Below are 16,163 nucleotides of genomic sequence, written 5' to 3'. Positions count from 1 at the left end.
ACAGTCCAGGCATGGTGCTCAGTGATGGGGGCAAGGGGATTAGGGTGGCAAAGTTTGGTTTTCATATTGCTAAGTGGTAATTATTGTGGATTTCAAGAATGTCTCTATTGATTATTGACTGTCAGTGAGTGTGACCCCATAGATCAGTTCTGTTGAGCATTTAGCTTAGCATGTCAGATAGCTGCAAAGAGTTCCTGTTTTTCTGTAAGAGGACTTTGTTTCTTACCAGTGCTTTGCAGGCCTCTTTGATGTGAGGTAACTTCTTAACCTCGGGGCCTCTGTGTGTCCTGAATGTAAAGTGCTCTGCAGGCTCTCCATTGCTGCTTTTCCTCTGTCTTGTTCTGGATGTTGAGCAGAAATGTGACCTCCTCGACAGCTTGCTCCCTCTTCAGGCTTGTGGCCAAGAACAGTTGCTGTTTCTCTAACTCACTCACAGTTTTATCAGTAAAACAAGATTACAAAAAAAAACTTACAAAAAAAATTATTTGATCATGAACACCCAGATGTATGGGAAAAGTAAGTGTTCCTTCTTTTTGGTCAATCATGTTTGTTCTGCAAATCGCAGTGGTTAGTGGTTAGAAGTATTGCCAAACAGTAAGAAGGTCCCGGGTAAACTTGTCGTGAGAAATTTTACAGAACTATTCCCAACGCAGACTTTTTTAAAAAGTATTTTAGAAGGGGAGGGTGTACTTAATTACACTAGAGACAATAGAGAGGAGACAGGAAATGAGGAAAGGGAGGGAGAGAGATTGGCGACGACATGCAACAAAGATCCATGGCCAGGCTTGAACAATGGGGATGTTGCGATTACATGTCTAATAACATAGTGTAGCCCTTTTAAACCTAAAGACTGTGTATATATAATACAAAAATAATGTACATTTCCGCTTATACATTAACCAACATTTGACTAACAAGTGCTGATTAGATGCATAACGGAAACCCAAAAAACGCCCACCCTGTTGCATATTCTGCCCCATAATGTGGGTAAAATCACAACATCTCCCACATCATGCGTCAGAGGTGGTTTTAAATTAGATCTCTCCTACTGCATCCGCTTTTTATTTCTGTGGGTATCACTTTTGTTTTCGCTGTGTTGTCAGTCATATATGGTTTGCTTGGCTGCACTGAAGGGTTTCAGAAAATGGTTGTATAACCTAAAGGATGGTGAGGGAAAATTTGAGTGGTGCATACCAAGCGCCCACATTGTTGTCTGAGTGTCAATGCATGATATTGTTGTGGGTGGTCTGCTAGTTTGCAATCCAGTGTCTTGACTTCTGCTTGACTGTATGCATTAATGCAGTTGCATCAGGGAAATAACACTGGCTGCACCACCTGCCCTAGTGAGCGTAGTCTTTATGTGTGACTCACTGAGGTATTTTAATGTTGAGTTTGAATATCTTTACTTGTATTCAGACGTTCCTTAAGGCGCTCAAATTTCCCTCCACACTCCTGTCCTCAACCAAGAGACTGGTTTCAGATCTGTACCCCCAGTGAGTGGCGCATTATGTTTAGGATTGATTAAATGAAGAGGACAAACTCTGGGTGCAAAATGTGCTGGCAAATAAAACTGTTCCACTTTAGCTCGACCACAGATGTGGATTTAATCGAGTGATTCATCAGCCGCTGCTCAGTGTAACAGAAGAACGTACGGTGTGTGTGCGTGTGTGTGTTTGTGGTTATTTCGGTGGTTGATTTATCACACTTGAGAAAAATATTTGGCTAGTGTGCGAAGCAGACTTTATGAGCAAAAGTGCTTTTAAAACGAGTCCTCTTAGTTTTTTTGCATTACGTAGCAGCCTATAGGCGCAGCACCTCGATGCCTCCATCAGCAGTACTACGCTATGTGGTATTCCAGGCACCCCGGCTATGTGGAGGCATTTTGGGAATGCTCCGGCTGCCAAAATTCCCCAACAATTCTGGAAACACGTGGCAATCTATCAGATGCAGTGCAATGCTCTTTTCGTGCAACTTGTAGTGCAACATAGTCACACAGGGTAGGTCACGCTCCCTTCTTATTACAGTGGCCTTACTCCCCTTTTCTCTCTTTCCCTCGCAGGCCTGCATAGACGACAATGTCGACATGGTGACTTTCCTGGTGGAGCATGGAGCCGGCATCAACCAGCCTGACAATGAGGGCTGGATCCCCCTCCACGCTGCAGCCTCCTGCGGATACCTAGACATAGCAGAGTAAGTACCCGGAGGCCCGTTTACTCAGTTTCTAAGAAGCCGTATCTGTTTCATCGTGTCATTTCTGCAAAGTCATCCTTACATCCTGTGTTGTAAGACTTTTTTTTTTTTTATGTCACTGCAGCACTTTTCAGTCTCAAGATTGTGTGAAAATATCCTGTCCAGCTGGTGCTTCACAATCGCATTTGAATTGTCGAGCGCAAAGTGACATTAGGCTGCAGCTGAGGTCTGCAGTATCACCTCTGAGCCCTCCATTAGTGACCTGTGTCTTTGTATTGGTGCAAGCAAGATTGATGTGTCCTCAGTACGGCTTAATGAAGTGCTGTATGCTCAGAAAATGGGATTTTGGTCTTTTATGAAAATTTTAAAGTTTAAAGACGGTTCACCCAAAATCAGAAATGCATGTTGTAGTGACATTTATCCTCTAGATTGTTTTGGTGTGAGTTGTCGCGTTTTGAAGATGTCTGCCTTCTCTCAAGTAAAACAGAACTAGATAGCACTTGGTTTGTGGTGCTCAAAGCACTAAAGCACTAAGTCCTTGCCAGAAATCATGATGCAGTGACTGAAGATAATCCACAGACGGTTGTGAGCAGTTTCATGTAGGAAGTATTTATTTTCTACTGAACTATTCCCGCCAACAGTATCACCACACATTAGGAAGCGTGCATCTACCCATGGATGAGAGAGTCTGCTCATGAACTGTTACAGTTAACTAAACTGTAACATTAGCCAGGAAAAAAGATAAACCGATAAAGTTTGCCAGCAAAAATAAATATCTATCCATTTTCTGGTATTTTATACTTTCTCTCTACTACAGTTACTTGCTGACTTAAGTTACTGGTTACTTCAAATTATTCGGTGTTGAAAGGCTGTAACTTGTGACATGTTACTAATCAGATCGTGCTGTGTGACGGACATTAAGTGAGACCACAGAGTGGTGCATTTTCCAAGTAATTAATTTTATTAGCAGTCGTATACAAAAAACAACGAACGGCCAGACCGATGATCCGTCCAGCCTTACTCTCGTCCATGGGTTGATGCACACTACCTTCTGTGCGGTGATGAGGAAAGATCACGAGGATAAATGGTGCTACAGAAAAAAGGGAATCTCTTGGGTTAACTGTCCCTTTAAGGTTGCACAGCAGCACTCTAGTGTCACGTATATTGCTATATTGACATTTACATTGTTTGACTAATTTCCTTGACTGTTTGTGCCATCCTCAATGGCTGCCAATAAGCTGGTGTTTACTTAAGAAATGCCTGTGGTGCTGTTTCAGCTAGCATGCCAGAGCCAACATGTCAAAAGCGATCATTTTCAGTTGCACACACAGTTCTTGTCACATTTTGACAGAAGCCGCAGCCCATCTGATAGCTCAGACACACATTGTTGGCGTGATGTAATCAAATATGGAGAGATCATTGTCAGCCACTATATCTGGATTTGAGCTCTAGAGTTGCACTCTAGTATTTTCTTGCCGCTAGTCCTTTTCAGGTAAAAAGACTACTCGCAGGGCACAGAACACAACACGGAGATGTTATCAGAGGATATTTAAACAGGCTAAAGAGGGCTGAAGGAGCTCAGTTGTACTCATTGTTCAGGATATTGGGAGTGTGCTTTGACCTGCTTTACTTCTGTGTTACATTACAGGAACCTGGCTCCAGATTTATCCCTACTGTTGATGTTTTCCCAAAAAGTAACAAGTGCAAAAGGCCGTAGGGAGATGCACACATGGCTTATGTACAAATTAGTTGCCAGGCAACCTTCTGCCTGGTATTAAAGTCATAATATAATTGCCCTTTTGAACAATAATGTGGAGAAATTGTATCATTAAAATGTCCACACAATTTTAGTGTTGTTATCTTCCCAAACCCAGATGGTCTGTGTCTAGCATGCCTCATGAACGCAGCATCAGCACTTGGCTAATATTGCAGAAAACAAGACGTTTTCTGTTGTCACATAATGAGTGAAAAGGTCAAGTGGTTGGCCTGCTAGGGTGACTAATGGAGACATCATGTCATAGAGAGAAACTCTGCGAGCTGATGTGGGTGGTGAGTTCTCAGTGGGCCCATTTTAATCCCAGCACCCTCATTCGCAGTAACGGGAACTCCAAGGCAGGACTGTATCTGTAAGCCCCTGGTGTCACCACAGCCATCTAATGGTAGGGTTGGTTAAGAATCCCACAGAGGGACTCTAGACCACAAAGCAATCAAACCTAGCAAAGCTGACCCAAAATAGTCAGAATAGAAAGTCCAATCAAGAGGATATAAAACTTTGAAACGTAACTGCAGACAGTCAGTTGCCATTTGGGGGGGAAGTCATGAGCGCGGAGCCTGTTTCATGTGGTGTGTTGGCCCTAATGAGAAGGGCCTGAGTCTCACCGCAGCTTTAATTGGAAGCAGCTGAAGTTAAGATGTTGAATGGTTAAAAAGGTCCTGAATCTGTGCTGGTGAGAGATAAAGAGGTAAAGGGTTAAAGCACTGAGTAGCCTTGGATACAGTGTTGGATGCTTATTTTGGTTGACTGCTATTATTTATAGAGCGTTTTATGGTTCCACTCGGGGTCTGTCATGCTTTCAGATGATGAGTCTGTTAAGGCCTTTGCAGACAAATACTGTTCAGAGATGTAATTTTCATTCAATTTGACTTAAATCATCTGTGAAAGTAAAGATTTACACTACAGTAAGCGATGTTTTGGTTAAATCCTCAATCAAAGTCTGAGGATTTTTTTTCTTTTCTGAAGGGAACAAATGATGGAAATCTTTGTGTGATATAAAAGCTATCAGTTATTACAGGTATACTCAGCATTCTTGTTTTGTTTACAGCATACTCACAACTGACAGATGACCCGGCAGATGACGGCGCTCATCACACTGTAAAAATGTTTTTGTGTGTGTTGTGACAAGCATAAGTTCTGAGGATTTGCCAAGATTTTCCATTTCTATCTTTCTGTTCGACTTTCTATTCAGTGAAGAATGGCAACAGTTAATCAATTAATGAAGTTAAGCGTTTACAAAAGAAAAACACCAAAATTCTCTGAGTCCACCTTCTGAAAAGGGGAATATATTTCTGTTTCTTTACTCCTCCATGACATTAAACTGAATATCTTTAGGTTGTGGATGAAACGACACAACTGAGGACATCATCTTGGGCTTTGGGAAACAGTGATCGACATTTTACACTATTTTCTGTTATGTTATAGACCAAAAAACGAATTAATTAATAGAGAAAATAATTGAAAGATTGATGAACACTGAACATAATTGTTATTTGCAGCACTAATCCAGTGCTTCTTTGGATATTGATGCCTTTTATCAATAACCAAATATAAGGGATCCTTATGAAAATCTCCACGTGTTTATTTTTAATTTTTTTAAATGATTAGATATATTGTAATTAACACTCAAATATTGATGTATGTATTGGCCTCAAAAAGCCAGTATATTAATCTTACAGTACTGCATCAGCAGTTGCAGTACTGTAAGATTAACTGACAGTAGTTTAGTGTAAAGCTCCAGAGTGTAAACATCCATGGCACACACCTGCCACTCCTTGTCCAGACGCCTCTTTTTCTTTATCATTCAGGTGTGGCATGTTCACTATGTTTGCTCAGCCTGAGGAAGACCCTCTGCCATGTAAACAGTGTGTGACTTAGCCGCCTTAAGTTTCCAACACTCGTCATTCGCATCTTACTTATTTGAGCATGTACCATGGTTATTTACCTTTGTCACACAGTGTTTGCTGACACTTAATTGTGAGTCAAACGCGGCGCCAAGTTTTAAGATTGTGCAACAGATAAGAATGCATTTAATTTTTGTAATTAGTTTGATTCATGGAGTCGGTGTTATTTGGTCTAGAGGTATCAGGAAGATGTGACTGGAAAAACCGGCGATGCCGACTGTGGTGTGGTGTCAACTAATTTTGTCGCTGAACCAAAAACAACAGAGGTCCTGTCCTTCAACTGTTTCCTCATCAGTTAAAGGAAGTAACAGTTGCTTTTACATCCTTTCCTTTTCACCCTGTCAAAGGCGGCTACAGTTAGACTTTTGAGTGGAAAAATCAACTAGACTATTTCAGTTTATGCCAAAATGTTAGAATGATGTTTATATGAATATGGTATTGGCTCAGACACTAAGTGTTTGTGTGTACGCTGTCGTTGCAGGTATCTCATCAGCCAGGGTGCCAGTGTAGGAGTTGTGAACAGTGAAGGTGAGACGCCTCTGGACATTGCTGAAGAGGAGGCAATGGAGGAGCTCCTGCAGAATGAGATCAACAGACAAGGTATAGTATCACAGACATCTTGAACTTTGGACAGCTGCTACTGAGAAATCTTCTTTCCCAACGCCACCTTCATAAAACATGAACTACAATGTGAAAATGTCACAAGTGGATTTAACCACGGATGATATACTGCTGGAAGTTCTACTTCTGGTTTCTCAGTCAAAACAATAAAACCACATGTGTATTTCATGCATGTATGAGTATGTTGTCAAACATATTCCGAGTTCTCAATGAGCACCAGTTACCTGATGTTTTTCACTTGCTTGTACGAGATAAGCGATCCAGCTGAGTTGTGAGCACTCGTGATGATCAAACTGAAAAGACGAGTCTTTCTATTTTTGGCCAGGGCATTCTTGAGATGATGAAAGGCCCTCCCCTATGGTGAGAGGCCACGCACAGACGTGTTAACTGGCCCGGGGCCAGAGGGGTGCTCCTCAGCTCACATTCACTAATAAAGGTTGGCTGGCTCCCTCCTCTCTGTGTAAAGAAAGCTTTACATTCTCATATTTACGACATTTGTTTGCATTTGCAGAGAAAAACATTACAATTGAGATCATTGATTGTTACAGGAAGGGGTGAATGCAACTCTTGCACAGGTGGCCAATCATGTAAGCCTTGCTGATACATGCATCAAACAGCCCTATTAAAATGTGTACGATAAGCTTGCCCACAAGGTCAGAAGATGCACAGTTTCCATGTGATGCATTAGTGTAAACTGTCTAGTATCTTTGGCAACCTTGAGAAAAAATGGCTGCCTCTAAGCTGTCAATCTCCCGAGAGTCATTTAAGTCAAGGTCCAAGTGTCTGAAAGCACATGCTATCCACTGATAATTACACTCAGAGGGCTGTTTGCATGTTATGCTCCTTGGCTGTGTTACGTAATGGCGGCGAGACATGCACCCACCCGAACCTCAAGCATCTCGGTCAGCAGCAGCTGTCAGCTTTGATTTGCCCGTGCCTGATGGACGTGCTGTGTGGTTGGTAGCATTCACACGCTGCCTCCTCCAAGATCCATCACTGACGGACGCAGAGCCAAATCTGCATCTTCATTCAGCACGAACATAGAGCCAAACTACTGAATACTTTGTCATAGCGTGGACGTTAGGTGTTCAAAGTTGAGCCGTATTTAGCAATAATTAATGCATAAAACTCTTTTTGGGATAAAACTCTGCTGAAGAGTGAATTAGCAATGATCCTGGCCTCGGGACAGCTGCAGACAATCCACAGCTCAGTTCTCTATGCTAGAGGTAGCAGGCAGCATTATGCAACGAGCTGTTGTGTAACACTTCTGTATGTTTGTAATGTGATTTTCTCCCCTCAAAGAGATACCAGTCATGGGGTTAAACTTGTTAGCAAGTGGCCATGGATTCCGCTTGTCAGGGACAAAACCTCTCGCGCCTCTCCTTGACCCCGATTGGGTCAAGTGACTGGACAGCCCTGTCGCCCTCCTCCTCCCCTCCTCCTCCATCAGCTGCCTCATGATGGCTGCTGCTGCCTGTCCTTGTAATAGACTGCAGGTGGATAACATCACAATGTTTCTCTGTCCCTGGTGCTGAGAGGACAAGGAGGTAATTTGGATCAGTAGTTTCCTCTCAGCTCAAAATAAAACTTTTTACTGTTGTCCTTTCTATAAAGCCAGTAACTATACCTTCTGCTGAGGATCTTGTGCTTCCCTCAGGGTAGATTGATCCTATAGATATTTCATTCAGCTCTAACAGACATACAGTAGGTATATTGTGCGTGAGTTGAAGGGGGAGGCAAGTCCTTTTTTGGTCTATTGGATTTTCTCCTTATCTCCTGAAATGCTCAGTTAGAAGATGTGCTGTTCTCTTGTAAAAACTCAACTTTGAACCGCTGCCAATTCCTCCACTCGGCTCTTGTTCTGTAGTCCTACTTAGAGGCCATTAGGCTCCCTGCTTTTTATAGACGCAGTGTAGGCTACTTCCCAAGAGATCACAGGGACGTTGCCCTACCTGGCCAGCTCCCATTGCCTACATTAACTGAGGTTAATTTTCCTCTGTAGCATATGTGCACTGTGTTTTCTCTTACCTGTCAAGTTGGGGTGTGTCTGTCTCACCTTGATTCAATACAGTTATGCTACGCATATGGACCCTGCACTTTATGCTCTTTAATGAGCTTGGTTGGTGGAATATAGCAACAAAATGTTCGACACCAAAGTGTTATAAAAACGCTTTAAAAATGGTCTTAAATTAAACTCTGCAAAAACCCTGAAAACAAGGCTGAACACATATTAAAAAGCCATTTTTTGTAATATTATGCAGTTTTGTAAAAGTCTCAGTCTGATGCTTTAAATCATGCTTTTGATTTAAGTTTTTATCACATTGCTTTTTGGTTACAAAACCAAGTTTTTGGTTTTTGTAGCCTTGAAAGAATGTGAACACATTTGGATGGCATTTACGAAGTTACTGCTTCACTGACCAACCAGCCATAGTGAGTAAATGGTCCAGTTTCTGTCCTCAAGTCACTCGGTTTTAAATGAAACTTGAAAATCCAGTCAAACGTAAACTCAGACACTGAGTCATCTTCTTCCCATTTGGTTTCATTTTCTTGGACCTCACTTCACTAATCCTCTTAATGAGCAACATGTCCAGTTTTAAACAATCCAGTCGCCTTGGTCATTTGGAAAACGGTTGGATTTTCACTGACTTTAAAGGCTTTTAGACCATTTTAAAAAATGTACAAGAGCAACAGGCTTGTCGCTTGTGTCAATTACTTTGTTTGGGATTCTAGGGTCCTGTTCTACACCAGGCAAGGGCTAAAACACTGGTTGAGGCCAAACCTGCAGACACAGATGGCCTCTTTCATTGGTTTAAAAGCTTGGGGCAATCTTAAAGCTTTTCCAGGGTGTCAGGAAATGAGTGATAATGTATCCTTGGGAGTAGAACAAAAACCTATAAGATCAGCTGAAGTTTTGGCTCCAACCCCAGAGCACTTCTCGGATCACTGTTTATGTAGCTCAACACAGTTAACGCTCTGCTGACGAGTCAGCGACTCGTGCAGCAGTGCATTTCAGACCGTCTCGTGTTCCAACCAGGTGTCAACAAGACAATACAGGCCTGTTTTCACTGCTGCACCACATGCAGCTTATAGCTTAGACATATTGACCCACTTAAACCAGCCGAGGCCTGTGTGTTTGCAGCCACTATTTCATTTTCAGATTGACAGAAAATTGGCACAGAACTGTTTGCTGAAGCTGAACAAGTGCTTTACAACACCCTCTAGTGTTGACAGAGGTGCCCAGAATAATGTAATGTATATTTTTCCAAAGGATAACGTTAATACACGTAATGAAATAAATCCCAAGCATTCACATTCCTTACTCTCGATGTAAGACAGGTAAATCTCATAATAATGACTAGATATGTTGCCTTCTCCCGCCTCCATTCTCTGGGTTCAGTGTTACAGCTGGCAGCTTGTTGATAAGTAGTAGGTAATCCTTCAGTGCCACTCTAACAGTGTCAGTCTCCTCTGTCACTCCCAAGGCGTGGACATCGAGGCAGCCCGGAAAGAGGAGGAGCGGGTCATGCTGAGGGATGCCCGGCAGTGGCTCAACAGTGGCCAGATCCAAGACGTCCGGCACGCCAAGTCAGGAGGAACGTCGCTCCATGTAGCTGCTGCGAAGGGATACGTCGAGGTTTTAAAGTAAGCGGTGGTCTTCACTTTACAGGTTGTAGAGCTGTGTAAACTTCTTTCCATGTTGCGACAGCTCATTACATAAATTATTTCCTGTATATTATATAAATACTGTTCATAGTTAAGACAGTGGTGAGACCTAGCATTGCATTTTTTTCCTCGTTAATGCCAAACATATCTTGGTCTCTGCATCTTGTCAACACGGTGTTCTGACGTTGTCTCTGTCGGGTGTTAATATGGCTACGCTGCTCAAGGATAGGAACTGCAGCCGTCTGTCCATCTGGTCTGGGAAGCCAGCCAGCGAACTCTACTGCCATAGATAGCTCTAAGCTCTCCGATGTTCAGCTCGATATATAACACAGGGATCTAAATGCAAAGTTCATACAAAGTCTTGAAAGAATATGCTTGAATTTGAACAAAGCCATAAAATGAGTCTTTTTGACCATTTCATCTGACTATGATCTACTGTAGGCAAATCAAGAATTTTGCTCTTTAAAAACTGTACAAACAAGCTGAAATCTTAGTTTTAAAACTTGCCAGCCTCATTTTGCTCTCACAGATTATGTGTTTTGGGGGCTGGATTTTTATATCTCATAAATCTTACCTGGGGTTACAATGCTGCCGCTCTTCTAAAAGCCTGTACCCTTGCATCACCTCGAAGGATTAGCTTACAGATTCAAATCTGATTGTGACTTCAAAGGAAAACTGTTTTTTGTTTCCCCTCTCTCTCACACACTCCCCCACTCCTTCTTTGTGCAGGCTTTTAATCCAGGCAGGATATGATGTAAATATTAAGGACTACGATGGCTGGACTCCTCTACATGCAGCAGCACACTGGGGCAAGGAGGAGGCATGTAGGATACTGGTGGAGAATCTATGTGACATGGACCTCATTAATAAAATGGTGGGTAACTGGAACTGTCACGAGTCATGTCTGGAAGTGTAGAGCAATCCACATTTGAGGTAACTTTTATTGTGCTTCTTTCCCTCAGGGGCAAACGGCTTTTGATGTAGCAGATGAAGACGTTCTGGGTTACTTAGAAGAACTACAAAAGAAACAAAATCTGGTGAGTCAGCGTGGCTGCTACTTGTAAGGACTCATACCTGCAGCGTCAGTGATGGATTAATATGAGTGATTTTTGTTTTTACTCCAGCTGATGAGTGGCAAGAAAGACGTTAAGAAATCTCCTTTGATTGAAACAACAACCACCGGGGACAACAACCAATCACTGAAACCACTCAAGAGGTAAATAGCTCGATAGATGGTGAAAAATAAATCAATGGAAGCTGTTTTCTAAATTATTAGGCACCTGCAGCACAAGCATAACTAATTAAACTTGGTTTGAATGATCTGTTTTGTATCTCTGACTTGTTTTCTGTCTTGCAGTTTAAATTACTGTACTGCACGTAATCTGTAGTTCTGTTTTAAGTGAGTGAGTGTTTTGAGTTAAATTTGTGTGTTGCAGCAAAGAAACGCTGCTTCTGGAGCCAGAAAAGAGCGCCCCACGCATCGAGACCTTAGAACCGGAGAAGGTGGATGAAGAAGAGGAGGGGAAGAAGGACGAGTCGAGCTGCTCCAGTGAAGAAGAGGAGGATGAAGATTCAGAGTCGGAGAATGAAGCAGGTACTGTGTGGGAATTATTTTAGACTTCTCGTGTGGTATCAGTAAATCTGAAGCCAAAGCATTTATTGATTGTCAGGTAAAATACTCGTTATCACAAGAAAACAAAACTTTGTTTGCTCTTATTACCTAAAATGTCGACAGAGATCAGCAGTGCAATGCCACCAGGCATCAAAGGCGTCTTGAAACTTAATTTTAAGATGAACATTTCATATTATTTATCGCTGCACCAGACTGTAGTTCAGTCTTGTGCCATGCAAACACCCACTAATGTGGGTAGTTTCCTTTGCCGTTTCCTTGTGCCAATTCCTATTCCTGCCCATTCTCATGCCTGCTCTAACACATCAGCTTTAAGTTGAGCGCTGTATCTAAGGGATAGGCTCCCTTACAATAATTAGCCATAATCATAATACCCTCATATCAATCCACTAAGGAATATTCTTACAACAAATAGAAAAGTTAGTACACATTCATATGCGCTCCCCCAAAGAGGAGTTTATGTATGTAATGCCCATATCTCCAGAAATCTCCCCTCTGTTATCTTGTGATAACGAAATGATTAACTCTTGATCTCAAGATAACTTAAAATCTCTAATGCATTTGTATTCTTCACTGAGAGTGTTCTAACTTATATATTAATTATTTGTTCATTAAAACAACTCTTTAACTGTTTTCCTTCTTGATTCCTCCAGACAAGAGCAAGCCTTCAGCATCCGTGAGCAACAGCACGACGCCCACGACGACCAGCATCACCGTGTCACCTCCTACTAGCCCAACTAACCAGGTGACGACCCCCACTTCTCCAGTAAAGAAGGTACGGCCTGGTGGATGAGTATTTCTCGTCCCACCCCGGGCAGACCGCCACCACAGTACCATCATTTAAAAAAAAATAATTGAAAGAGGCATATTTCACTCAAATTTAGCTCTCATTTGATTGGTTTTAAAAGACCCTGGAGAAAATGAGATGCTGTAGCACAGCACCTAATCTAACCACATCAGGTGGAGACTGCACCACCTCCGTTACATGTTTTGCTCTACCGAGACATGTTGGTACATAAATCAATAATAATTCATCAACTCTTTAGTGTTTCTCTCCCTTGAACACAAACCTAATTTCACAGCCGGCTGAAGGTACTCAGGGTTTACATAAATGAGTTTGCAGTTCACACTCCAGGCCCCAGCAGAAATAGTTGTTCCTGGTTGTGATTGGCTCTTAATGTTGCAGTTAAATGAGCACACAGAGGCCCTGAGAACGACGGTTACGGCGAGTTTTCGAGGGCGTTTAACAAACATGGTATCAGTTTGTCAGTGGCCAATTCTAGGTAAAGTTTACTATACATGTGTTTGGCTACCAGGAGGCCAGAGTGTACCGAGCAGTGTCGGGTTAGTTGAGAAGATATAACTAGGGCTTGAATGGTAGTGTGTTCCCACTTGTGAGTCTGCTGCCCTCTGCTGGCAAAATGCGACCAAGCATTTAACCAAAGTGAACCTGGTAAAACTCTCCAAGAGCATGCCTGCTTCCTTCAGTCCACTTGTTAAAACATATTTAATAGTTGAAAAGGTATATTTTTCTCTGCCCAGAGATGAATAGGACACATTTAGAACTGAAGATCAAATCCCCCAAATAAAATCTGTGCTGCTCAGTCTGTGATATTGGACACCGCCTACACACTGCGTCATCATTTCACACTCCTGAATGCAGCCTGAATAGGAAGGTATCTTTTACAGTTTTCTATTTCTTTCTGAATGTGCACCCTGCAATCAGTGGCCACCCACCCAAGACTTTCTAAATGTTGTTTCCTTTTTTTTTTTTTTTCTGCTTCTTTTCTTGCAATTCTGATCCTTCTTTGAAGCCTAGCGCTCACACATCACAATGTCTTCTGTCTAACAAGAGTGAGCAAAAAGCATTAACAATTTTGACACTACCAAATGTTTGTTGGATCTGTCACTTATTCCAACTGAGAACAATAACGGTAGTAGTCGTCCCCCCCCCATGGTTTGGCAGTAAGCATTGTGTGGTGTGACTAGGCCTTTAAAAAAAGCCATAAAGTGTGTTTCTTTTGCTGCTGCTTCTGTCTTATTCTGGCTTTTTCTCTGTCTCAACCTGTCTGTCCTCCTCCCTGCCCTCCTTCCCTCCCTCTCTCTGCGTCTTTCTCACCCCGGGCTCTTGTCTTGGTTGGCTTTAGTTTGATTGTATTACTCCCCTCATGCCTGTGGCGGAGCCAGGCTGTCCTGCATTGTGGCGTCAAGGCTTGCGCAAAACTGGCATTTCTCTAGTGCCCAAAAAACCTATGGTGAGGCATTGGTGTGCACCAGAGTTGTTCTCTCATCCTACACGCACCTGTGCATTGATAAAGTACTAAACACCACCACCCTAACCACCCTGGCCCGATCCAGGTGATGCTGATTGAACCTCCCTCTCGCTGACTTTCACTCATCAACCCTACATGGTGTTGTTTGCACTTGTATTCAACAGATGCACTGTCCTGACTGTGCTTTCACCGTGTCTCTGTGTGGCTTCTGTGTTTTTGTTTAGTTGCTTGTCATCTTTTGAATGTAAACTTATCAATCGGACCCCAAAACCCCAGCTGGTTTAATTACACTTCCACCACCTGTTGTACAAGAGCGTTACATTATTAGCATATTGTGAGAAGCGGCTCTGTTTTGGAATGATTTTTAGAGTCCAGTAGTTTTAGTGGATGTGATAGTACCTCTTAACTGGCATGCCGTTCTTTAAAAATGACCTCTTATGGTCTTATCTTAACTTTTTCCAGCCCCTGGAGATTAATCCAAACCTTTTTGACCTGATTGAAATCTCTATTACTTACTAAGATGACTAAAAAATCTAATTTAACATCTTATCACAGTTAAATTGTGAACTTTGTAAACTGAATCAGTACCACTTGCTCCCTCTCAGACCGCTCAGCCTGCCGGAAAGGTCTCTGCTAAAGTGACAGAGGAGGAGAGGAAGGACGAGTCTCCATCGTCGTGGCGGCTGGGTTTGAGGAAGACGGGCAGCTATGGCGCGCTGGCGGAGATCACAGCTACCAAGGAGGCCCAGAAGGAGAAGGACACGACCGGGGTGATGCGCTCAGCCTCGAGCCCTCGCCTCTCCTCCTCCCTGGACAACAAAGACAAAGAGAAGGTCAACAGTCACATAATCAGATCCTTTTATCAGGCTCGATACTTTCATGAACTCTGCTATTGAAATCGAGGTCTTACAAAAACAAAGAAAGTTGAAGATTATTGTAGTTATACTTGAGAACTCTTCCACAAATGATCACTAACATCAGCCCTGTTTATTCCTACGTCTCCAGGAAAAGGATAAAGGGACCCGGCTTGCCTACGTGGCCCCCACCATCCCCAGGAGACTGGCCAGTACTTCAGACATTGACGAGAAGGAAAACAGGTGAAGCCCCGGAGCCGAGTGGCTCTGTGCAAACATGCATTGGCATGAGCGGCACCTGCTGCCCACTGCTGTGTGTTGCAGGCAACACAATGCTCTGCATGGTGTGTGTGGCTCTAAGAAGCTGCCTTTGGTTAGGCTGTTATGGATTTGGCAGATCTCAAATTTGCCAGAAAAAGGGGAGATTTCATAATGGGTTTAATGTGGAAAAACTACTATTACTACTAGTATCTGTTTGTGGAAACCTGGGGTACGATTGTAGCTTGTGGTTCCTCAGGGACTCTACTGCTCTGATACGTAGTGGCTCATACACCCGGCGACGCTGGGACGACGACCTGAAGAACAGCGAAGGAAGCGCCTCCACCAACCGAACCCCCAGCTACCAGCGCAGGTTAGCTTCTGCAGCGACACAAATAACTGCCAAGCCTCCATCGGTCATCAGATCTCTGTCCCATCCGATCTGATGTTTTTGTCCATTACGAGGTTGACTTGCATAGCTTTGGAGCTAGACAGCATTGATGGTTGTTTATCAATCATCTGCTGTACATTTCGCTGGATTATGTCATCAGAGATATGTACGTACATGCTTCTGTGCACAGCAGCAGCTACTGAGAAAGCAATGCAAATCAGCCCAACGCCTTTCTCTATCACTGCCACAGAGTCTGTTGCATGACTGTACCTGTCCTGTCAGGTTGTTGTGCCACTGAATTTTGCAATGTGTTACTCAGACATTTTAACAAGCCTATACCACCTGTTTGACTTGAGATAAATCAAATTCCCAGGCTTGTTAATGGCACAAAACCTAGACATGGACTGATGCTGCATGCATGTCATATGGGGAAAATACTGGATACAAGCCTCCTCTTTAAAAGTTAAGGGTTGCTTAAATGTAACCGTTATGTTTTCAAGGTTAGGAATATCACTGCATTTGAATATAATCCTTGAGAAATGCTTTGATTTTCAACATAATCTGGTGTTTCATCCACACACACTCATTAAAACCAGAAGAGTTCT

At 42.8% G+C, this 16,163-nt stretch overlaps 1 protein-coding gene across 6 annotated transcripts in view; it reads left to right on the top strand.

Moving 5' to 3' along the window:
• The window catches only part of ppp1r12a (protein phosphatase 1, regulatory subunit 12A), a 50,755-nt gene that overhangs the window by 18,155 nt on the left and 16,437 nt on the right, over nucleotides 1-16,163 (top strand). For 4 of the 6 annotated variants that reach the window (XM_084345272.1, XM_084345268.1, XM_084345270.1 and 1 more), the window contains exons 2-12: nucleotides 2,060-2,190; nucleotides 6,350-6,468; nucleotides 9,972-10,131; nucleotides 10,882-11,026; nucleotides 11,115-11,189; nucleotides 11,277-11,368; nucleotides 11,589-11,746; nucleotides 12,436-12,557; nucleotides 14,661-14,888; nucleotides 15,061-15,152; nucleotides 15,427-15,540. In XM_084345272.1, coding sequence (XP_084201398.1) covers nucleotides 2,060-2,190; nucleotides 6,350-6,468; nucleotides 9,972-10,131; nucleotides 10,882-11,026; nucleotides 11,115-11,189; nucleotides 11,277-11,368; nucleotides 11,589-11,746; nucleotides 12,436-12,557; nucleotides 14,661-14,888; nucleotides 15,061-15,152; nucleotides 15,427-15,540 — 1,436 coding nt within the window. The remainder of the gene's footprint in view (nucleotides 1-2,059; nucleotides 2,191-6,349; nucleotides 6,469-9,971; nucleotides 10,132-10,881; nucleotides 11,027-11,114; nucleotides 11,190-11,276; nucleotides 11,369-11,588; nucleotides 11,747-12,435; nucleotides 12,558-14,660; nucleotides 14,889-15,060; nucleotides 15,153-15,426; nucleotides 15,541-16,163) is intronic. The other 2 variants (XM_084345269.1, XM_084345273.1) reach the window with 2 other exon arrangements.

Source organism: Pagrus pagrus (assembly GCF_965226575.1).
Source record: "Pagrus pagrus genome assembly, chromosome: 23".
In the NCBI taxonomy this organism is placed as follows: Eukaryota; Metazoa; Chordata; class Actinopteri; order Spariformes; family Sparidae; genus Pagrus; species Pagrus pagrus.
The sequence above is the reverse complement of the archived record's forward strand: the minus strand, read 5'-3'. Positions and strand labels throughout refer to the sequence as shown.